The 23,415-nt window shown below is 37.4% G+C and overlaps 1 protein-coding gene across 3 annotated transcripts; it reads left to right on the top strand.

Moving 5' to 3' along the window:
• The first annotated feature begins 12,913 nt into the window (after positions 1-12,913).
• Positions 12,914-18,046, top strand: LOC113284263 (E3 ubiquitin-protein ligase UPL2-like). 3 transcript variants are annotated; one of them, XM_026533677.1, is made up of 4 exons: positions 12,914-13,100; positions 13,342-13,440; positions 13,521-13,718; positions 13,819-18,046. In XM_026533677.1, the coding sequence occupies exon 4, from the start codon at positions 15,854-15,856 to the stop codon at positions 17,141-17,143; it is 1,290 nt and encodes a 429-aa protein (XP_026389462.1). In that variant the 5' UTR covers positions 12,914-13,100; positions 13,342-13,440; positions 13,521-13,718; positions 13,819-15,853; the 3' UTR covers positions 17,144-18,046. All 3 variants share the same exon structure in this region, with proteins under 3 accessions (XP_026389462.1, XP_026389463.1, XP_026389464.1).
• Positions 18,047-23,415: the final 5,369 nt, after the last annotated feature.

The raw sequence follows: 23,415 nt of genomic DNA, 5'->3' as shown, positions 1-23,415 counted from the left end.
ACATAATACACAACATATCCTTAAACCCAGCCAAACGATTTTTCAATTAAAGGTTCGGCAGCTAATAAATTACATCCTATAAGCCGAACCTTTCTCTGTGTTCCGAAAAACCCTAGGTTTTTTCAATTAAACCTAATCTAACAATACAATAAAATGCATTAATCAACAAATTAAATGGTTGGGTTTGTATAAAATACCTTCTAATCCTCATTTCCGGGGTTTCTTCTTCACTTGATTAAACTTCTTTGTCAATTTCAGTTTGAACTCCTTCTAACGGTTGTTGGTCTTCAATTGACGGATTAGAAGAAGATTTGGACCGCCTACCAATTGCTTTTTGTTTTACACGAGCCATTTTATAGTTGTGTTTAATCGACGATCAAATTTTTATGAATCAACGATCAATTTCGACGATGAAATATGATTTTAACCGTTTTTCTCCGACTTGGTTTGAATAGAGAAGAGGAGAAGAACCGAAGAGGTTCTTTTGATGTTCCTTATGCTTTGACCCAAAAGAGAATATTTGCTTTGATATCAACTTAATGGTAGTATAGTAATTTACAAGATTCTAGAATATTCTAATACTTTGCAAATAGTTCGGCTCTTTATAAAATCTCAGTTTAAGCCAAACAGGATTCCTTGGGTAATTATCGAGTGCCAACAATTTTGTTCAGCTCTAAACTAAGATGGAACTAAGTGCCGAACTTATTACTAAGAGAACAGTCGAATGTCACCAAATTAGTTCGGCTGATACACGTTATACACTTATAAGCCGAGCTTTTTACTTAGAAAATTGAGGAATGTCAAAAAAAGGTTCGTCTAATACGTATTACATATTTATAAGCCGAACTTTATACTGTAACTTACGAATCGCAGTGCAGTGCAATCAAAACATAACATTTCACTTAAACATAAAAGCATAACATTGTAGTTAAACATCGAAACATTGTACCGAAAACCAAACACATAACATTGTTTTCTTCAAGTAAATAAAATTGTGCTAAACTCAAACAATACTTAAAAACCAAACCATAAAAACCTAGTGTACTTCAATTTGAACATAATCATCTATTGAGCACGACCTCGTCTTCCACCAGCACGACCTTTTTTGCCACCACTTCCACTCGCACCTTCACCTTTGTTGATTACTCCATCCCAACGGTTGTACATATATTCTTGCTCTTCCACCGTCATCTCCACATTGCAACCAATTTTCTTCTTCATAGTCTTCAACACGTCGTTACCCCCAGCCACCTAATAAAATTTAGTTACAACATATAAGCAACAACATACAAAAATATTGAAAAAAACTTTAAAAGTATGCACTCAATATACCATAGTTCGTCAAGACTTCGAAACATCTTCAACCATGCCCTTTGTGTTCTTCCCCGTCTTCGGCTCCACTTCCTTTTGTGTTCGCTTTCCCCTCTTACCATCTACCAAAGCTTGACTTTCCCTATTAATGATTAAGGGATGTGAAATTTGGTTATACCAATCTATATAAGCCGGGTCAACTTCACAAGGATCTTCACGCAACTCTTCTAAGTCAACCCAACTTAATAATTTTTCTTCCAATTTATCCCAACAAGCAGTGGTAGGATCGGGATCATATTCGGCATTCCATGAACTTTCTGTACTCTTTGTTCCCTTTGAACCCTTGGGCAAAAATTTGAACTTTGATTCCTCTAGCACCAGAATCGTTTGGATAAATCCATATTGACGGAGTACTCGACGGGGATCAAACAATGTAAAGCCTTTGGGATAAAACAACGGCCCATAGTACATCCCCAATGACATATCGTCATCCTCAACAACTTCATCATCTTCTTCATCCTTTTTGTATGGTTGAAATACAACTTGTTCAGCAGTCAAAGAGTCTAAATTTTCTCTCAAAGCTTTCAAGATTTCCTTTTTATTCCTCTTCTTATTTTCCTTGAAATTCCATTTGGCCGAGGTAGGGAATGTATCTACCCACTTGTCATCTTCCTTGGCAAAATTCAATTTCCGGAAATGGTCATATATCCATACCTGCAAGAACAATATTAAAAAAAATCTCAAAAATTATTTATTAGGATCAATAAAATTGGTTCATGGAGGTTGTCAACTTTGGGAAACAGAAGCAAGTTCGGCTTATGTTCAAAACACAGTTAAAGCCGAACCCAACAGGTTCAGCATAAACAAAAACGATAATTTTAAGCCGAGTTTTGTCTTGAAAATGGAACTACAATGTGTAAACTTGCCTAAAGCATTGTGAAATAACCTCCAATGTTTCTACTTGTTAACCTTGAGGCAGTTCCAAGTTGCTCGAATAGGAAAGAAAGGGTCGCGGTTCCCTAAGAGTACTTGTGGCAGCTTTTCAAATCCCTTAACAATTGAAGGTATTGAGCATTACACTTGTTTTCACTGTTATCGGGAAATATAACACTTCCTAAATTATACAACAAATAGGCGGTAGCAATGCGCTCTAGCAGTGACCTCGTCCATAACCAAGTCTCCGTTTGAAATTTTCTCTTTTCTGTCTCCAAAATATTTTTCAAAGCGGTGAACTTTATTTTCTTCAACTTCTTTCTGCTAGAATCCACAAACTTCACCTCTTTAGCAGCGCAGGCAAACTCCAATTTTGTCTTGTCTTTTGGCCAACCAAGAGTTTCCTCAGCCAGTACATACAACTCATCCCAAGTCGTTTCATAAACTGTTGAGTTCACATTTTCCCCATTCATTCTAATACCACTAATCTTCTGTGCATCATCAGGGGTGATTGACATCTCACCAAAGGGGAGATGAAATGTGTAAGTCTCCGGACAAAATCTCTCACAAAAGGCTGAGTTTGTAACTGCATCAAATTTCTCTTGTGCATATAAAATAGCAGGCCATAAACCAGAGCCTTGTACTAAAGCCACCACCTCAGGATCCTCTTTGAAAATATCCCAATGTGTGGCGCTTTGGTGTATAAGTACGCAGATTGCATCCCTGTGATCTGGAGTCTCGTAAATTCTCTTCGCTCATGACTCCTTGTAGCCAATCAACACTCTTCCACCATCTTCCGGAGACCATGGGGCAAACCATCCCTGCGAGGACGTATCACATTATCCGGATGAGGAATGTGCTTACCTGTCTCCCTTGATGTAACAACTTTCTCTTGTTCTTGTTATTGTTCTAGTTCTTCTTCTTCTTGACCTTCCTCACCAATATCTTCATCATTGTCATCCTCGTGTTCTACAAGCAAATAGAAAGTCGTGTCAATTCCCCTTTTCCTTGCATGTAAGTTCTTTGTGCCACCACCTCGAGGTTTGAGAGTTTTTTAGTTAGAAGGAGTCACTTCCATTGTTCTCCTTTTAAGATTGGATTTGAATTTTCCCGGATGGGTGCTAAAACAGATGAAAAACCTTAATTAGTTTTCCAAATTAAATAAATATGATTCTACTACACAATGTGATAACTCACCTATAAGTGGACAAGTTTATAGGAAGTTATTGGCCATACACAGTGTAAAGTTCGGCACATACGATATTTATCAATATGAGCCAAACAAGGTGCCCAACAATGTTAGCCATGGTCACACAAAAGTTCGGCACATTCGATATTTATCAAATTGAGCCGAACAATGCACCCAACAGTATTATATCGGTTATTAAATAATGGTATTCAAGTTCGGATGATTATCATACAAATATTTTTGAGTCGAACTCAGTGGTTCGGCTCATACAATATTCAAAATATAACAAGCTTCCAGCCGAACTGTTCTTCGTCTGTATAAAAAAAAAAGTTCGGTTGCTAAATTTCAGCCGGACACTACTTTGAAACTAACAAAAACCTAGAAGAATCATCGATTACATATCATAAATCAACGAAATACGCAAAAACAACCAATGGGTTTGTGGGAAATACCATTCTATGTGCAATTTTAAAGAATCAGCCTCTATTTCTCCCTCTCCGGCACCAATCGATCCACTATCCTCTTTATCTCAATCTTTTCCAAAAACCCTAGATTGAGATGCTACAGAAGCAACAACAGGATTCAACACCGTATTTCTAGGGCATCGCTTAACACGAGGTGCGATGTATGTGTTTAATCGAGAACTTAATCGAACAAAGAAATTTTAAGAATTTTCAGAAATTTTGGAGAAGAAGATGAGAAGAAGAGGGAGAGAGAAGTGTTTTTGGTTTTCAAAACTTTAATTTTTTTTTTTAAAGTAACGATTTAGTGGATTATTGAGGGAGTTAATTAGTGGGTAACGGTTAATTGGTTGGAGAGTAGTTAATTAGGGGATGGGTTAATTAGTAGGAAAGTTTTATGATTAGAATTTAATTAAGTAGAAGGGTAGTAGTGTAATTTAAACTATGTAAGGGTATTACAATAACTTTAGCATCACTAGGACACCCCTTAGCAGTTTGCATTGGATAGAATCATAAGTCTGTATGCCCCAAAATTATCATGTATGCCCCAAATGAGGGTTCTTGGTAGTTGCCATGAATTACAGGACTTCAACTAATCCAGTTCTAGATGAAAGTCCATACAACATCCAAGAACATAATGCTTTGCTCACAGGAATTCCTTCAAATGAAGAAATACGTATGACACTGAAAGCACGGAGAATTGGAGTGGTTCTAGTCCAGAAGGATTTCAAGTTGGTTTCTACAAATCGACAACGCATTGTTGGTGAAGATGTCTGCTTGATGGTGAAAAATTTATTTGAAACTGAGCATATCTTAAAGCAAATTAACAAGATATACATTTCTCTAAAGAAGAAAGCTATCAATATTAGTGATTACAGGCTTATTGGGTTGTGCAACACTTCTTATAAAATTATCTTTAAAGTTCTGATTTACAGTATGAACCCACTTACGGAGAGAATTATCTCACTATTTCAAGTTTCCTATGTTTTAGGAGATTGATTAGTGATAACACGGTGATTGCTCAAGAAATCATCCATTCTATGAAGAAGAAAAATGGACAAACTGGTTGGACGACATTAAAGCTAGACATGTCTAATGCTTTTAAGGTACTTCAATATTTTGGATTTCTGATGATTTATGTGATCTAATCTATCAGTTCATCATCAATACTTCTTTACCAGTCATGCTTAATGGTTCACCATGTGAAGAATTCTCCCTTACAAGAGGAATCAGACAAGGTGATCCTCTTTCAGCTTATCTCTTTATCTTAGCAATGGAATATTTCTCAAAGCACCTCACAAATGCTCATCATAAATTTCCATAATAGGTATTGAACTGCCTGTTTTAGATCCATCCATTAATCATTTGTTTTTTCAAGATGATTGCTTGATCTTTACTCAAGCAAATATTTCTTCAGTCAATAATTTGCTAGTGTTACTTCACAACTTTAGCTCTCAATCGGAAATCTGATTAATTTTGAAAAATCTACATTTCATTTTATAAGAAGACTAAACCTGAGGTGGCTATACTGGTGTTAAAATTATGAGCTTTAAGGAAAAGTATTGAGGCTCTCAATTTTTTTTTGGTCACTCAAAGCAAGAATCTTTCAAGTCCATTAAAGAAAATTTTGAACAAAGATTTTCTTCATGATCAAGTATTTCTCTTTCTCAAGTAGGTAGGGGCACTATGATCAAACATGTGCTTAACTCTGTACATGTTTATCAGATGGGCACCTTTTAGCTTCATAACAATCTTGTTCACCAGTTAACTACTATTGAGAGGAAGTTCTTTTGGGGTTATAACAATAACATGGTATCTAATCCCACTGCTTGGCTTAAGGTTAATTTGTAAACCAAAATATATGGGTGGTTTAGCTTTCAGGGATAGCCAAGCATTCCCAAATTTCTCGTCTCTCTAACTCCCAAATTTCTCAGAAAACACATCACCATTAACCAATTTGAACAAAAACTAGACAATTCAAAAACAAGAATCCACGAATGAACAATCAACCATTCCTATCAAATATTCAGCTTGATCCTCCTGCTAAATATACCTAAGCATGATCCCTACCCTCCCTTACAAATGAAGAAGAAGAACAAACAAATCAAACCCTGATATGACGAATAAAGGAAGGGTTTTGTGATGTAAGATGTGAGCACAGAGAAAGGGGTTTTCAAATATCCTCCATTGATTAAGATGATCTTATTCAAAATCAAAGAATGATCACATAAATTAGGGTTTTAGAATCGTACTTTTTTTTAGCGGGGGACTAGACTTATCCGAGTTCACCTGAGGATATGAAAATGAATATTTTGTTGGCGACAAGTCTCCGAGGATATGAAAATGAATATATCCGGGCATGTGCCTGATATGGGTCTAAGGGGTGTGCCTATCCATATCCGGATACTAACATTATGAGACATATAAACCGATGTACTTGCATCATGTAATGGCTTTGTACGTTGTATTACAAGCAGAAACAGTTGCCATGAATTTTACCTTTTGGAATCTGTCGACGAAATGTTACAAGATCATACCCATGGCAGTAAACCACGATGACCCTGATGCAATGGATTTGTTTATAGATTTAGTTTAAAGTTCTAACTCACCAAACAATGTGTAGCATGATCGATTTTATTGTCTCGTTTGTGCACGAAATCAAATGTAGCTGGAAGATTGAAGTGTACCATCTTATCCCATGACCAATTCCAGTATGTTTGGCATGCTCAATCGTCAAATTTTTATTCAGGTATAAGATAAAATGCAATCCGAAGTGAACACTACAAATACTCAAATCTGTAAATGGTTTTCTAATAGAGTTGTTGATGAGTAGTACAAGATGTGAAGCATCAAGGGTAGCATGGGCAGGACTGTATCTCCTTACTCTGGTATTAGCGAAAACATATGCCAAAGGCCTAGGTTAGCGACCTCAATTGCACACTGAGGGTTCTCGCCTAAGATTTTCCTAACGAGGGAGAGTCTACGTCATAATTTGTTTCTGAAGGGTGGAAGCGTCCTTTATCAATGGCATGCTACGGGCCAAAATCGAGGTTTGAAGGTAGACTTACATCGGGCACCACATTACAGGTTGATCTGAGACTTGTAGTCAAGTTCAAACCTAAAACTATAATGGACATTGTATCTATTCATCATAAGTACTTCATTGATATATCTGAACATAAATATTCTCATACATGGATGCATTAGGGTTCCGATAGTTGGATAGCAATGATACTTGGGATTCGATCAGAATTTTTTTCTTATCTAAGATTGATGCACGGCTGGAGGAGTCCACCTACACTCCATGCTCTCTGAAATTTAAATATTTTTGTACCTAATTCAATACTTCTAGTTTCATCACTTTGGTGTAATTTGCACTCAAATTTTCACTAATGTTGGACAATAACTGGTGAGAAACTTAATTGTGGTGTTGGCCAATTTTGTGAACGAAATCACTTCCTCACGACGGAAAGAGCACTTTAGATTATGTAGGATAGTTTGTATAGGAGTGTCGTTGCATTTCTGCGAGTAGCTTAGATTGCACATGACTTATCCATTAATACTTTCATACTTATGACTATAACTCATCAAGTCTAAGAGTTTCTCAACAGAAACAGTATTCAAGTTGTAAACTTCTATATCATGTCAGGAAAGTATTGAAAACATTCTGAGATGAGAGAACAATAGGCATACGAACAATGTAATATTGCCACACAATTTAAATTGAATATACAAAAGCATAATCAGTGATGTACCTGTTTTCCCGATCCACTAAATCTTTTATCAGATTAACAACCGACCGTAAACCTCTCTTCCAACGTAACAAAATATTTTTATTGAAAATTTTAGTCTTTGATCGTCTTTATTACTATTTGAGTTATTTTGAGTACTTCAAAGGTATCCACAATATCATTAATCAAGAACTATTATCTCTACCTCTATCCAAGTATGTGCAGAGAAGTGTTGTCGATGTTTGCGTAGTTAGCATCCAAATTCTCCTTCCTTCTTTTTGCACTGTGTTAACTGTTCAGACTAAGCTTAAAGAGATAAATACATGTAAAACAGAAATTGATCGTATTCCTACTCATCCATATAGGAAGGTAAATATGACTTATACATTGTATGATTTTTTTCAGCTGCAGATGGGATAATTCAACCACCTCTTCATGATCTTCAAAGAAAGGAACTAGTTCCGGTCGTATGGGTTTCCTGTGTTGGATACGATCTATTGTCTATTATTTCCATCATCATGGTAATGCTCATGTTCCCCCAGCTGGAATGGTACTACGTGGTTGTATTATACCTCCTTGATTCATCTTTAGGTTTTTGTAATGCATTTGGTTCGGGTCTAACTGATATGAACATGGCCTGTAACTGATGCGTGTCGCAAGTACAAAAAATTAATCAAGATATTTCCCACTAATTGAATGGTAATATAGCGGTAGTAAGAGATCGTTCCCACAGAGAGCTGTGTAATTGATAGGTTATTTATATTAGCAAAAAGGGGTTATAAGAATAAAGAAAATAAAATAAAATAATAAGAAAGAAAAAAAAAGAGATGATCAAGGAATCCTTCGCCATTACCAAGCGAAAACTAGATTAATATACTTATTTATCCTCGTTAGAACCATACATCACAAACCGTAGGAAAGCAGTTAGAGCAGTGTTATCCCCAAAGTTCCTTATGTAACCGGATACCGAAGTGCCCGCATATGAGATTCCATCCAACCGAACCACCAAGTAGTAGCGCACTCAAGGTGTAACCCAATCGGAAGCTTTAAGTTATGTGAACTTAGGTTGATCCTAGCAGTTCGACTCTTAGCGCAAGGTCCACTTACTAGTGTTTTCTTCACACACGATTGCTCCACAGAATCCCTCTGCGAGGTCACACGTTCTCTACTTGTGCAAGGATTATTCAAAAATTACACGGTTATCCTAACCCTTTACTAACAATAGAATGATCAAAATATTAATCTAGCGTGCACTCCAAACAATCTAATTAATCAATCATAAACCCTAAAAATAGTGAAAATAAACGATGATGATAAGAACTCCAATAAAAGATTTATATATTTAATAAAGCTTCACGCTTAAGACATTGAATTCATCCTCAACCAACAAAGATTTAATTTCTCATGATTACACAATTACCCGGTTTCCCCTAAAAGGGTAAACCCTAGAATATTTTTTGAAGAAAAAAAAGTATATTATTATATAAGATCTCTTCTTAACGCTTTGAATGTCTTCTTATATAGAACTCTCAAAGTTAGGCTTTAGAATCCTTGCGGGACCCTGTTTCCTTGAGTTGCAAGTCAATTTCGCGTCCAAATATGTTCCATGAAGTTGTCAGGTTCGGCTCATAACTTGCTGACCTTTCCCGGACGAACCTGACAAGTGAAATTTACTTCAGGCCATCACCAGGTTCGGCTCACTTGATTAAATTACTTTTAAGCCGAACATCCTCCTGTATACTCATCGAAAATATTGATTTTTAAGCTTCAGGTTCGGCTTACTCGAGCTGATGAAGTTACTAGCTGAACCTCTCTCTGTAACTTCAAATCTTTTAATTTTGTTTTGCCCATCACTTCTTTGTCTGATGTCGGAATGACCACATTCTTTTTGCGTTCTTTTCGTATTCTCGTTGTCTTCAAGATGATATTAAAACTCTTAGATTTGAATGAGTTGAATTTGATCCTTGGCCATTCTCCATCAATAGACTCCAATTCCTTGCTCCTTTAAGCACTTCGTAGCTCCTCTTTGGATGATTCACCTGATATGACACATAAACTAGAAAGTAATCATAATAACAAGTAATGTGCAAGATTTACAGCTAAAACAAGTATGGAATTGACATTCTAAACATGTAAATTAAGCAGTTATCAAATTCCCTACACTTAGCTTTTGCTAGTCCTCGAGCAAACTACTTAAAGTACAACAACTCCATTTCGTCGAGGATACATATGCACTTAGAAAAGGCAACATGCTTTTAAACCCCTAGGTGTCCCTAGTGGACGAATTATAGTCCCATGAGGGATTACAAGGGGTATACCCACAAAACCTACTCCAACTTCAAAGTGTTACAGCATCCCAAGCATCCAAAGAGCTATGAGGACATAGAGTTTTTGCATGCTAGTAATAAGAAATAAGAAATTCTAAAGAACATATTCTCATTCTTAAATGTTGGTGAGAAATAACCACACCATAATGAGAGAACGCGTGTTTGAGAGCGATCAATAAGCATTTCTCCTCGACTTCTGCCTCAATGAAAAGGGTTTTATAATAATTGCACTCAATAAGACGATTTTTTTATGGGTCTCACATGTGTGCAGGTAGGACTGAAGAGAGAAATCCTACACTGGTTGAATGGTAGGAAGGAAACCTTCAGAATTTTTTCTAGAGGCCCCACAAAATCGTGGAAAATAAAAAAAATCTTTTTATGATGATCTCTATGAAAGGAAATCAACCACTATTGCGAGGATGAGAGTACTTACCACCTTCACATCCGATCGGCAGTGACAAAAGCACCACTCTCACTGCATCCAACAAAAACGTAGTCTTCAGCTCGTCTTCTTCATCTTTTCTGTCTTCGTCTTCAACTGTTGATGATAAACTCCTGAACTTCGTAGAACTTTGACAATTTGTAACTCTTTTCCTCAATTTCCTTGTTGCTTGAAACTTCCTTATATATTTTTCTTTCCCATGACCTTAATAAATAAAAACAAAATAACAAATTTTTCTCGTCCTTTTTTTAAGACAAGAAAAATAATACAAAAATAACAATGAAAATGGCCATGGTGAAGTACTCTGCCGCTTGATTTTTCACAACTTGTATTGTCCCGTATCATAAACTTCAATAACTCTAGTCTTTTGATTTTCTTTGCTCTTGTACTTAGTCTTCCACTTTGATATAAAATTCCGCTCCTTATACGTAAGTCTTCAACATGTATATAAAAATCTGCTCATTGTATGTTGCTTTACTTGGATATGAAATTTGCTCTTCCTTGTATTGTTGCTGGTAAAACTTAAACGTCCTCAACTTTCCTTGTAGATTTTGATGTCGCTCCACTTGTTGATGATGATGGTGTTTCTATGGACCTGTTGTTGACGAGAGAGAGAATGGTGCTAACTGCAAATTAAACTACTAGAAGGTGGTTTTCATCTATAGACGTCACCCTCATGATTGACAAAATTAGTAATCAAGAGGATCAAAAATAGTGCTGAAAATGGTGTGAAGTTGGGTAACTCGCCATTCTACCCGGAATAACGTACGGTGACGTACTCAAAAGAAATCTCTTTAGTCATCTGCAAAGAATTTTTGGTCAGGTGCCTCTGTTGATTTGAAAATAAGTAGTCTCCACTAATGATTGATCAACAACTCTAATAATGCATTTCCCTCTGCACCTCATTTTCCACCGGCACGATTAAATCCATTATTTAACACTCTAACAAGTAAGAAACCCGAACGTAGTTCCCTAACATTCCCAAGTTCAGTTATGTCGGTCAGAAATCTCTATATAAACATACCTAGAAGTATGCTAGCGACTCTAAAATCTCTATAAGTTGGAGGTTTTATGCAAAAAAATTGAAAAATTTCACTCCAAAAGCTAAAAACTCTATATGCAAAATACTCCCCCATACTTAAACTTTACATTGTCCACAATGTAATTAAGTCATTCAAAGTAAAATAAGGTGGGAAATAAAAATATGGTATGAAAAACTAAAAATAAAAGGATAGAAAATACAAAAAAATGGGTTGCCTTCCATTCAACCTTTAGTTTAACGTCCTCAACCTAACCCGTTGGTTATCGGCCATACACCAACAATCTGAAAATATGGTAGTCTTCGCAGAAAACAATCTGCAATTCTAATAATAGCTTCATGAAAACATTAACACAAGATGTAAACATTGAAGCTATCACTTTATCGAAGTTTTCCCCACACTTAGTTCTTTCTACATTTGCAAGTGGACAGAGAACATAAAATTTGATTTTTTTCCACATATGCATTAACGACAGTTAACTATTTACTCAAAAAAACGAGACGAAAAAGACCAATGGGTGGCATTTTATTAATGTTGAGAAAACCAGTAGCATTTTGTTGAATACGATTTTGAATGTCTGGCATTTTATTAAAATCTCCAAATAAAATTCTTGAAGAAAGGGTGTACAGTAGAACCTCGATTAATTAGATCTCGATAAAGTAATTACTTCGTTAAAATAATAAAATTTTCTGGTCCAACAAAGGTTTATACAAGCTAAAATTTTAATTCAATAAAATAATTCGTTAAAGTAATAATTTTATTTGGTCCCAGGTTATTACTTATCTTTCTTAAACTTATAGGTACATCTTTCTTAAACTTATATACAGTAAAACTCTATATATTGATATCCCATATATTAATAAACTCTATATATTAATAAAAAATTTAGTCCCAACTTGTAAAATGATATAGAAAAAAACCTCCATATATTAATAATCTCTATACATTAATAATTTTGTTTGGTCCCAAGTGTATTAATATATGGAGTTTTTACTGTATGTCTCTATTATTAGTTTATCGAAGAAGTTTTAGAGTGTGTTTGCTTTTTGCTAACTGGGGATCTGGGTCTGTCATCCGACCGACTCGGCCCGAGTCAGATGTCAGACCGTTGTTTTATTTATTTTGAGTCAGACCTAACCCCTGAGTCGGACCCGTTTGAGTCAGGTAATAAAATTGCCCTGATTCATAAGAACAAATCATTGACTCATATTTTTGAGTCAGATGAGTTTGGTATGACTCAAAAACCAAACATATGGAGTCAGATCCAGATGAATCAGGTGATTTCAGTCAGATCTAGACAAATCAGATTCAAATGAGACATGTGAGTCCGGAGAAAACAACCACTCTTGCTGTAATGCTAAGTTTGTGCCGGCAGGCCAGGCACGGGTTAAGAGAGAGCTGGTTCACTTGGTTTCGTTTTCTTTTTGTGAAGGGCTCACCAGACAAAAGCGAGTTTTGGCCCTTTTGGGTTTAGTGAGTTTTGTGTTAGGGTTTTTGAGTGCGATAACAATTTCCCCCCTCTCTTTCAATGCTCCCCCTCTTCTTCTCATTTGTCTGAAGAAATAAGGAGGGTCTGTTAATGGCTTCCTCGATATCGAGCTCTCCATCTAGGTTGCAGCACCTCTCATCTGCTGAAGGAACTAGTGGTCCATCTCAGTCTGACCCTGTAAGTTTATGTTTACTTGGTTTTTATTATTAAGGATTCTGAAATTGATTGATGATGTTAGGTGTTAATCTTGATTATGGAGTGTTGTTGTATTAGTTGTTGTTTATCGAAATTAAAGAGAGTAGGTTTTTCATATTGTTGAGTAATTCCCTTCAGAGAACAGTTCATGCAATTGTTTAAAAAATTTGGGGGTAAGAATTTACTGTAACCATACTAAAGTAGTTCTTATTGTTTCCCACAGCCCCCTCCTTCAATCAAGAGGTTCATTGACACTGTAATCGAGACACCACTCGATGATATTGGCAAGCCTCTTTCGAACTTCATATGGAAGTACAATAAGGTTTGAACAATTTCTACTTCGGGATTTGTATATTGTACCCAATATTTGTTTGCTTGCTTATTCGAAATTTTTGCTTTCAGGGAAATTTCAACCATTGGAGGATGCTTTTTTCACATTTTGGAGACTACTTCAAGGCACGACTTTCTCTTAAGGAAGATTTGATATTATCAGAGGAGCTTTCGGACTCTTTCCCCAAGAGTAACATCATAAAAGTTTTGAATGTGATGCAAAGAATTATAGAGAACTCCCCAAACAGGAGTTCATTTCCTGAAGTAGAGGTATTCTTCAGACCATAGGATCATTCTTAGTTTTCTTATATTATTTGTGAACTTGCATCAACATTTTTTGAATTGTTTACTGTACTTGTTTTTGCATCAGCATTTCAAGCTCTTACTCGCATCAACAGACCCTGAAATTCTTATTGCTACTTTGAGCACTCTCTATGCTTTAGTGAAGATTAATCCATCAAAACTACATGTCAGTGGCAAGTTGATCGGGGTTGAATCGGTTAATAGTTATCTTCTCAGTCTAGCACAAGGATGGGGAGGTAAAGAAGAGGGATTAGATATATATACATGCGCTACATCACACAAGAGAATAACACAAGATAAGAAAGGTTCTGAATCTCAATTTGGATTAGGTTCAACCCTTCATTTTGAACTCCATGCTCAGAACACTACGAGAAGCAGACTCATAGACATTTCTGATCTGCGTACAGAACAAGAAGATGATCTGTTACGGTTAGAACAGTTTGTCAAAGATAACAATTTACCAAAAGAGCACAGGTTCTCATTGCTGACTAGAATCAGATATGCTCGTTCTTTATGCTGTCCCCACACCCACAGCCTCGAAAATTATGGCACTGTTTCTCTTCTAGCATTTATAGTGCTTGGTTCAGTCGAATGGTGCTGATGATGAGATTAAGGCTTTCTTTGCGAATGAGCCGGGGTACACAAATGATTTGATGCAGATTGCTCTATCAGAAGAACCTATACCTAATATCATCAAGACCTATGCTGTGCTTGCATTGGCTGCACAGTTGGCTGCATATTTTTCGTCTCATGACCGCGCCCATATATTGAGGGGATCAAGCATTATCGCTGCTGGGAAGAGTTGCACAGATCTTATGGATGTACTTCAAAAGGCTCTTAACAAGTCGTCCGATTATACTTTGGTTGACGCACTTCTACAGTTTTGCATTGTCCATGTTATGTCCTCTTCAAGTTTAGGGAATGACATTGAAATGATCAGAAAAATCATGCATGTACTGGTAGATACTGTTAATTCTACTTCTATACCTCTGGGCTGTCTTGCTGCCAAAGCTGTGCAGAAACTCATGGATTGCAGTACTGCAGATGTTGAATCATTCAATATTTCGGGTCTAGTAGAATACTTGGCTGGTAGGCTGCACCCCGTCGTACATGAAGACGCAGTTGATGATGATCAGAAGCGCCTCATCAAGTCTTTACTCAAGGCCCTTGGATCTGCCACCTATGGCCGTGGAAACACTTTAATGTTATTAAAGAACGCTCATAATGACAGTTGGCCTACGTATTTGTCATTCATATTTGCAAATAAAGAGAAATTTGGAGGAGATGTATATTTCTCAGCAGTGACTGTTATGAGTGAGCTCATCCAGAAGGACCCGAGTTGTTTCTCTAAATTATATGAATTGGGTCTTCCAAATGCCTTTCTGTCTTCGTTAGCTGGGATGATTCCTTCAGCAAAAGCTATAACATGTGTTTCGAGGGGGCTAGGTGCCATCTGTCTTGATGCCAATGGCTTAGACGAAGTGAATACAGCTCAAGCTCTGGAATTCTTTGTTGATATCTTCACTTCCAGGAAGTATGTGTTAGCGGTGAATGAGGGTGTTTTCCCTTTGGTTAATGCGATAGAAGGGCTTTTGCGCGGTGTGCCATCATTGAGAGACACTGGCGCTATCATGATAATTAGAATTATCGATAAACTTAGTGCCCTTGGGGATGACGGCCACGGGTGTTCTGGGTCGTCTAAGAAAGGAGGAAACAGCAATGCAATGGCATTATCTAATTCTTCTCCTGATGACATCAGCAATGAGCGGTTTGCTCAGATATGCATCTTTCATGTTATGGTACTTGTTCACAAAATAATGGGCAATCAAGAAATTTGCTCTTTGTTTACTAAAAAATAGGGTATCGACGCTTTGCTGAGGCTTTTGCTGCAACCTAGCATTGCTCAATCATCTGAAGGGAGGTCTATTGCTCCGTACATCACTGTGATTTTCGATGCTCTTACTCAGAGTCACTCAGAGCAATTTGCAAGTGCATTTTGTGGTACTCTCAAGGATGTTTTGAAGGAAATCGGGTTTGACTCGACTCCTTGTTCAGATTTGCCGGCTCCTAGGTCTGCTCTTGATAAAGTGGATTTTTCTCGCATGGAGTTCCTTCTTTTTCTTGCTGCGTCTAGAGATTATGAGTGGATAGTTGCTTTACTCAAGATGTTTGGTGAAGGCTGCAGGGGTGTTTTGGAGAGTATTGGGAATGTCCACCGAGAGGTTTTATGGCAGATTGCTCTCCTTGAAAATGAGGAGCAGACAGGTAATCCTTGTATGCAGAATTTTGATCCATTACTCAGGCAAAGGTCATCCGGATGGGGTGTTGCATCTCAACTTTTTGATCTTACAAACGTCTATCCTGACCTTGGTTGTGCCAGTGGCGGCCCGCAGAGGTCTGCTATAAATGGTTCTTCTAATCTATGGCCTGGATGTGGTCATGCACTCCATATATCTGGCTCTTCTGTAGCTAATTGCCAAACTAAAACCATGTTGGGATCACTTTCGTATTATATCAGCCATCTGTTCTTAGCATTGAGTAAAACAATGTTAGTGCCTATATCTTGTCGAGGTTCTTACGCGTGGGAGTCATCCGTTGCTTATACTATTGCAGATATTGTGCTGAATCATTTGAAATTTGTTCGGCAGAATAGTTCTTGTGGATCTGGGGATTCCATACCAACGAAGTATGTATTCATTGGTAAGGTTATCGATTTTGTTAATTTTATTCTGCTAGACATACAAGACTGTTGCAATGCATATGTACTGAAGGAATTTTGTGAACAGAAAGTTGTTGAAGAGTTGTTGTCCAAATTTGAAGCTTCTAGTAAATTGTGTTTGGAAGTCAGTAGTGCCCCAGTCTCCCCCATGCATAAGAAAAATATGAATGCCAATAACGGTCAAAAGGAAAGAACTCATCATTCTTTGAATGACCTGTTGGTTGGCTACGGTAAGCTTATGAATCACTTAGTCTCCCGAGACTTAGTTGTTTCCTCATTTAAGAAACATTTGGTTGGATCGAAAACTGTTGTAGATCCTCAGGCAGCAGTAATGAATCTCCAGTCCATGGTTCTGGAGGCAGTGCTTCCTATATGGCAGCACCCTGAATTTAGTAACTGCAGTTACGAGTTCATCACAAACGTTGTTTCCATCATGCGGCACATGTATCTTGCAGTGAAATTTGAAAATGTTAGTAGCAGTATATCAACGGGCGAAGATCCTGACTTAGTTGACCAACTGTTATTGATCTTTGAATCACTTTTGCATGTGCAAGACTATCTGGCTTTTCCAATCAGAGACCTATTAGTTGAAATGAGCTCCCAAAACAATGGTCAGTACAGGGATAAAGTTCTGAACTTTATAATTGAGAGGCTAACTCCATGTTTTGGATGATTCACAAAGTAATAAAGTATCTACATGGTTTCACGTGCTAGCACTGGTTCTTCACAAGGATGTAGTGACACGAAATGTGGCCTTGGAAACTGAGCTGTTACACATTGCTTAAAAATTGCTTTCTCAATGGTTCTTCGATTCTGAAAAAGAGAGATTGTGAGTACCAAAATGGGTGGTGTCGGCATTTTTTGCAGTTGACCTTTACTGCAAGCGGATCCAAGCACGCAACAATCGTTTGAGGAGCAGAGTTTCATCATCAAGATTGCTTGCACATGTATTAAGCTACAACCTCCTTCTAAAACCATGCACGTGATTCTAAAGCTATGTGCTACACTTACCAGAACTCATGCTGTTGCTTTGAGTTTTTTCGAAGAAGGGGGGTTAGATTCACTGATTTCTTTATCAACATGTTGCCTCTTTCCTGGTTTTGATGACATTGCTGCCACCATAGTCCGTCATTTTCTTGAAGATCCCTTGACGCTTAAGCTTGCAACGGAAGATGAGATATGTCATTGCTTAATGCGACAAAAGAAGATGTATAATGAACCACACCGGCCAATACAATTTCTGCAGGAGTTGGTTTATGTCGTCTCTAGGAATCCAGTGATCTTTATGCAAGCTGCAAAATCTGTGTTATTCGAGGGAAAATGAGTATAATGTACGACATGTATTGCTGAACTCTTATAAGAAAAGGAAACCCACCATGGGTCGAAAGTGTCCAGAGAGTTTTAGAGACGTGGTTAAGCGACTGTTGATTTCTGTGCGTGGTTATGAACCTCCAGAAATTGCCACCTCAGGAGCCTCTGAAAAAATGGGGAATATAGTTTTCATTCTCAATTTGCTTACTACTCCCTCCGTTCCATTTTACTTGATGTTGTAGAGTTTTTCACGCAGATTAAAAAATAATATAGAAAATAAATCTTTTCCAAATCTATCCATATTAATAGTTTCCCAAAAACTTAAAATATCTAGTTTTTAGTCTCTATATTTAGTGTAAATTACGGATCCCGTTGTAATTTATTTGAGATTGAGTATTTATCCTCCATGGAGTGGATTTAAAAATTAGATTAATTATCTATTTAATGATTTTAATGAAAATTAATGATATGATTCTAAAACAAGGACAAATTAGTGAGAATTTGGAAAAAATATCTAAACACTCATCTATTTTGGAACATAAAGAAAACCCCTAAAACATCAAGTAAAATGGAACGGAGGGAGTAGAATATTTTGGACATACTCCTCAACCGTGTCTCCAGGAATTTTGGATCATGTTTTTTACAAGTTCATTCCTTATGCTGAAAGGCAGAAGAATGTAAAGAAAGGTAGCGGTGACTGGATGGAGAAACTATCTGCTTGGTCTAGCCAGCTTTTGGTTGCCCTAAGTATGCGCTCAAGTCGTTCTATGGAGTGGGTTCTCACAAGCATCAGAGACGCGTTTAGTGCGTTTGGTGGATCCTCTGAGGGTTTCAGTCCTCCGAGCTGCTCTATTCAAGCATACACTGATCTGCTCAATGATGTCCTAGCTGCTCTTTCTTCCAAGGCATCCATTTCAGCTAAAGCCACAGAGACATATATATCAATAAGAGCTCAACTTGTGAAACCATTGATTACAGCTTTCCGAGTCCTGGACCTAGATCATGTTGATTCGTCTAAGGTTGTCATTGGGCTGGTTAATGCGTTGGAGCTATTGACAAACAAACATGCATCTGATCACGTTGGACTTTTCAATGCAATCCAGACATCTGGCAGCTCAGATGATATTAATGAGACAAATGATTTTGACCTTATTGAGGTTTCTGACGCGGAAAATACTTTTCCGGGTGCATCAATTTACAATCTTCTAGGAATAGATGATGATAATAGACCTTCTCAACATCCTTTTCTGGCTGAAACACCGGCTTCACTGAATCAATCTCCATCTGGACAATCAGGCAAGTTCTTATACTGGGGTTGCTTCATATTTTTCCAGATGCTCGACTATTATTTTTTCTTTTGTTATCTCTTATCGTTAAAAATTGCAGGTGATTTTGACTCATCAAATTGGAGTTTAGAGAAGGCTTCATGCCAGGTCAATGCTATTTTACAGTCACCTAGGAGTGGTGGGGTCCATCATTTCAGCATGTGGATAAAGGATAGCCAGGAAGGAGGTGGCTCAAATTTTCCAGATACTGAAGCATTCATGGGAATATTAGCTCACAAAAAGGTGCAGTCAAATGATTATTGTAATCTGTATCTTATATAGTATAGATGTTTCTTGAGATATCATTTGTTAAATTTGGTCATTTCAGAGTGCTACACCAAGTTCTCTCCTTGAACGGATCAATATCAGTGAGGAATCTGGTCTGGGCGGAGCTGATATAAATATTTTTTCAGACAGATCCGACAGAAGCACACCTCTAGTTGACAAAGAAGCTTTAATGGCTTTATTACGGTTGCTTCGTGTTGTTCAGGTGTGGATTTAGAAAAGTTAGATCTGACTCGATGCTTTCTCTTTCTCTTTCATATTTAAGATATTGATATAAAATCTTTCTCAGCCTCTCTATAAAGGTCGGTTGCAGAAGCTTGTTCTGAACCTATGTGCTCACCATGAGAGTGGATCAGATTTGGTGCAAATTTTGATGGACATGCTGATGATTGATGTGGGGAAGCCTGTCAATCACTCGGGTGATTGTGCAGAGCAGAGGTATAGGCTGTATTGTTGCCAGAACAACGTTATGTACTCACGTTCTCAAATTTCCGATGGTAAGCCTTCTTTGATGGGTTGATCTCCTCTAAATAATGGAAATTGTGCGGCTTTTTGTGTGCTCTTGCATGTGTATATAATGTGGATGCATAGGATCTGGTAATATGAATCACGTCCAGCAGGTGTCTATGGTTTATCATGTGGAATTTGTGACATCTGCTTACCAAGTTCATTGGCATGAGCCCTTGTCAGGTTTTAGCTAGATAAACCTTTATAATAGTCTATTTATGGTTTTATACTTTTCAGGAGTACCTCCTTCGGTGTCGTTGCACACTCTAGATATTCTTATCTATTTGGCTCGAAATCAGCCAAATGTAGCAAAGCTTTTGCTTCAGCCGAAGCTGCTTTGTTCTCCTGCAAGAGAGTTGCAGGGATCTGTTGAGAAGCAACCGCTGATGGTTATGGAAGAGGATGGCAAGCAGCTTCAGCAAGGGGATGTGCCGATTGTCTTGCTTTTGAGGTTGTTTAATCTTCGTCTTTATCTCAGGAGCGTTGCTCATGTGAACACGTAAGTTTCTTCCTTTTACAAAATACTACTGAAGTTCCCTGAGATATGTACTGATAATATGTTCATTCCTTCTATTTGTTCTACATGTCGAACAAGTAAATTTCTTCCTTTTACAAAATACTACTGAAGTACCCTGCGGTATGTACTGATAATATGTTATTTCCTTCTATTTGTTCTACAGTTACTTAAGTTATTGAAAGTTGTCATTGATATTGCTGAAAGCAGCTTCAGCACGTCTCCCACATCAGAAGTATTACTTACTGGGCAACCATCTAGTCCTGAGATAGCCACTTCTGACTCGGGGTTGAATAACAAATATGATCTAGCACAAAACGAAGTCAAGATTTTATGCTCTCTGCTAGGACATAAAAGGTACGATCTTTTTGTTCGTCCTATTTTTTATAATAAATTTGTACCGACTGTCCTTGAGTTCCCCTTCTTTATATATACTCTCTGGTATTGCAGTTTATCAGACAGTTCTTATGCTCTTGTAGTTGAGCTTTTGAAGAAATTTACACTTATTGCCCCGATTCATTATCATTTATTTATCGAAGAGTTAATAGCTATTCTGGATGATTGTGTTAAGTGTGCTATTTCTGAATTGAGTATCAAGAAAGAAGACGCACTATTTAGCCCAACTTCCACCAAGGGGATTGCAGTCGTGAGGATTTTACAAGCCATATATGAGCTCTTTTGGCACTCGGGTCTTCAGAATAAGCTCAATATTAGATCCATTATGGTCAGAAATAAACTCTATCTTAGATGCTCTTGCTGTTCTCCATCTACATCGTCAAATGCAGCGTCCGTACTTCCTATGGGTATTGAGAATATATTTCCATTTATTGAGTCTCTTCTTATAGCGTATGACCTATCTATTGAAGTCGAAGAGGCCACCACTTCCTCTAGACAGCAAGGGTCATCTTCGGTTTCCACTACAAAAAGCGACACAAGAAATGAAGGAATACCGATGTTCTTGAATAAGCATAAGGATATCTTGAATGCTATCATGCGGCGATATCCTAGACTGCTTGAGAATTCGTTTTCTCTCATGTTGAAGGTGCCACATTTTATTGATTTCGACATCAGATGTTCTTATTTCAAATCAAAACTCAATCTTCTTCGTGATAACGTGAGCCCTCCATACACTATTATTGTGAAGAGAAATGATATATTACAAACTTCAAATGCATTGCTGAAACGTATCGAAGAACCACTAAAGGGGATGCTTAATATTGAATTCGAAGAAGAAGAAGGTATAGATGCTGGTGGTGTTCAAAGGGAATGGTTTGAGCTTTTATCAAAAGCTATTTGTGACAAAGACAATCTGCTTTTTACTACAGTTGGTAATGATGCAACTTATCAGCCAAATGCTAACTCTTCACAGCAGAAATTTCATCTTGAGTACATGGAATTAGCTGGCCGAGTGGTGAGGTCTTTTCTTACTTTTTTTTTTAACAACTTTCATAAGTAGAGCTTTTTTTGTCATGCCAATGGGTTTTTATATCATTAATATTTCATTCCCTGCAGGTTGGGAAAGCACTGTTTGACCAGCAACTTCTCGATATTCACTTTACGAAATCGTTTTACAAGCATATCCTAGGGGCGAAATTAACCTATCATGATTTCGAGGCTGTAGATCCGGGAATCTATGATGGTCTGAACTATATTCTTGAGGTACGGCATATGCTCTTGTTTTGGTGTCTTGTGCTTTCTTACTCACATGTTTTTAATGTTCCCAGTATATATTTTCTATTTAATGAAATTCTGAGTTTGTTTATTGATTCAAGTTTTATGCTGATTTCTTGCCTACTTTTGGTAACCGACTATGTTCTTCATTTATTTAGAATGATGTGTCAGAACAAGGCCTAACTTTTAGTGTGGATGGTAACGATGAGCAGTTTATTTTAACTGGGGAATGACAGGTAATGCCAACCTCCAATTACATCAGATTTGTCTAGCGTCAATGATTATGTTTGAATGATGTCATGTACTGATAACGATGGTGAAATGCAGACCACTGACCTGATTCCTAATGGTCACACTATCTTTGTTACTAATGAGAACAAGCGCCAATACGTGGATCTTTATGCTGATCATAAGTTCACGACTCCCATCACTGCTCAGATAGGATGCTTTCTGAAAGGTTTCAATGAGTTGATCCCACGGGAATTGATATCTATATTCGATGAGAAAGATCTGGAATTGTTAATCAGTGGACTTCCAGACATTGACAGTGAGTTCTCTTAATCTTGCTATGCATGTTTAGGCTACATTTATTTTTTGATTAAAGACTCATTATAATAACTCCCCTCTGAATGAAACAGTGGCCGACATGAGAGAGCATACAATATATCGTGGGTTTAATGGTGATTCTCCCATAATCCGACGGTTTTGGGAAGTGGCTAACGGTTTTAGCAAGGATGATAAAGCTCGTCTCCTGCAGTTTATGACTGCCGCATCAAAGGTATCCGGTTCCTTTATACTCTCTTAAGCTTCCTGGAAATCAGTATCACTTCTTCTATGTACCACATACATACTCACTGAACTTATGTAGCTTAGGTGCTTACATGCCTAGTTGTCAAATTCTTTGAAGGTACCTGTTGGAGGATTTGGGGCACTGTCAATGAAGTTGCAGATTGATAAATCCTACACCAATATCACGTCCTTACCTGTTGCTCACACCTGGTATTCACCTCATTGTGTTCATGTCTCTCATTTCTTTTGTTTTTCCTACTCCTGAGTTTTATTTCTATCCATATATTCGCTTTCAAGGCGAGAAAACCAGATTCTAATACTTCATTGTTGAAATGCAGCATATACCAGTTAGTCCTACCTGAGTATCCCTCCAAAGATGTTCTGAAGAAGAAATTGCTGTATGCTATGCAGGAAACCACCGGATTTCATCTCAAGTAGAAAGGGGTGGATAATATTCTTTTTTTTCTTGGTAAGTGGATAATATTCTTCTGTAAGTTGGGAGAAAATGCTAAAGAAAATAGTAAATGTGGATCATGTATATAA

The sequence above is a fragment of the Papaver somniferum genome, chromosome 5 (assembly GCF_003573695.1).
Source record: "Papaver somniferum cultivar HN1 chromosome 5, ASM357369v1, whole genome shotgun sequence".
Classification (NCBI taxonomy): Eukaryota; Viridiplantae; Streptophyta; class Magnoliopsida; order Ranunculales; family Papaveraceae; genus Papaver; species Papaver somniferum.
This window is presented reverse-complemented; position numbering and strand designations above follow the sequence as displayed.

Bases quoted from the DNA above. Each gene is read 5' to 3' on its own strand.
- LOC113284263 (XM_026533677.1), top strand. From the start codon at position 15,854: ATGGAGTTCCTTCTTTTTCTTGCTGCGTCTAGAGATTATGAGTGGATA.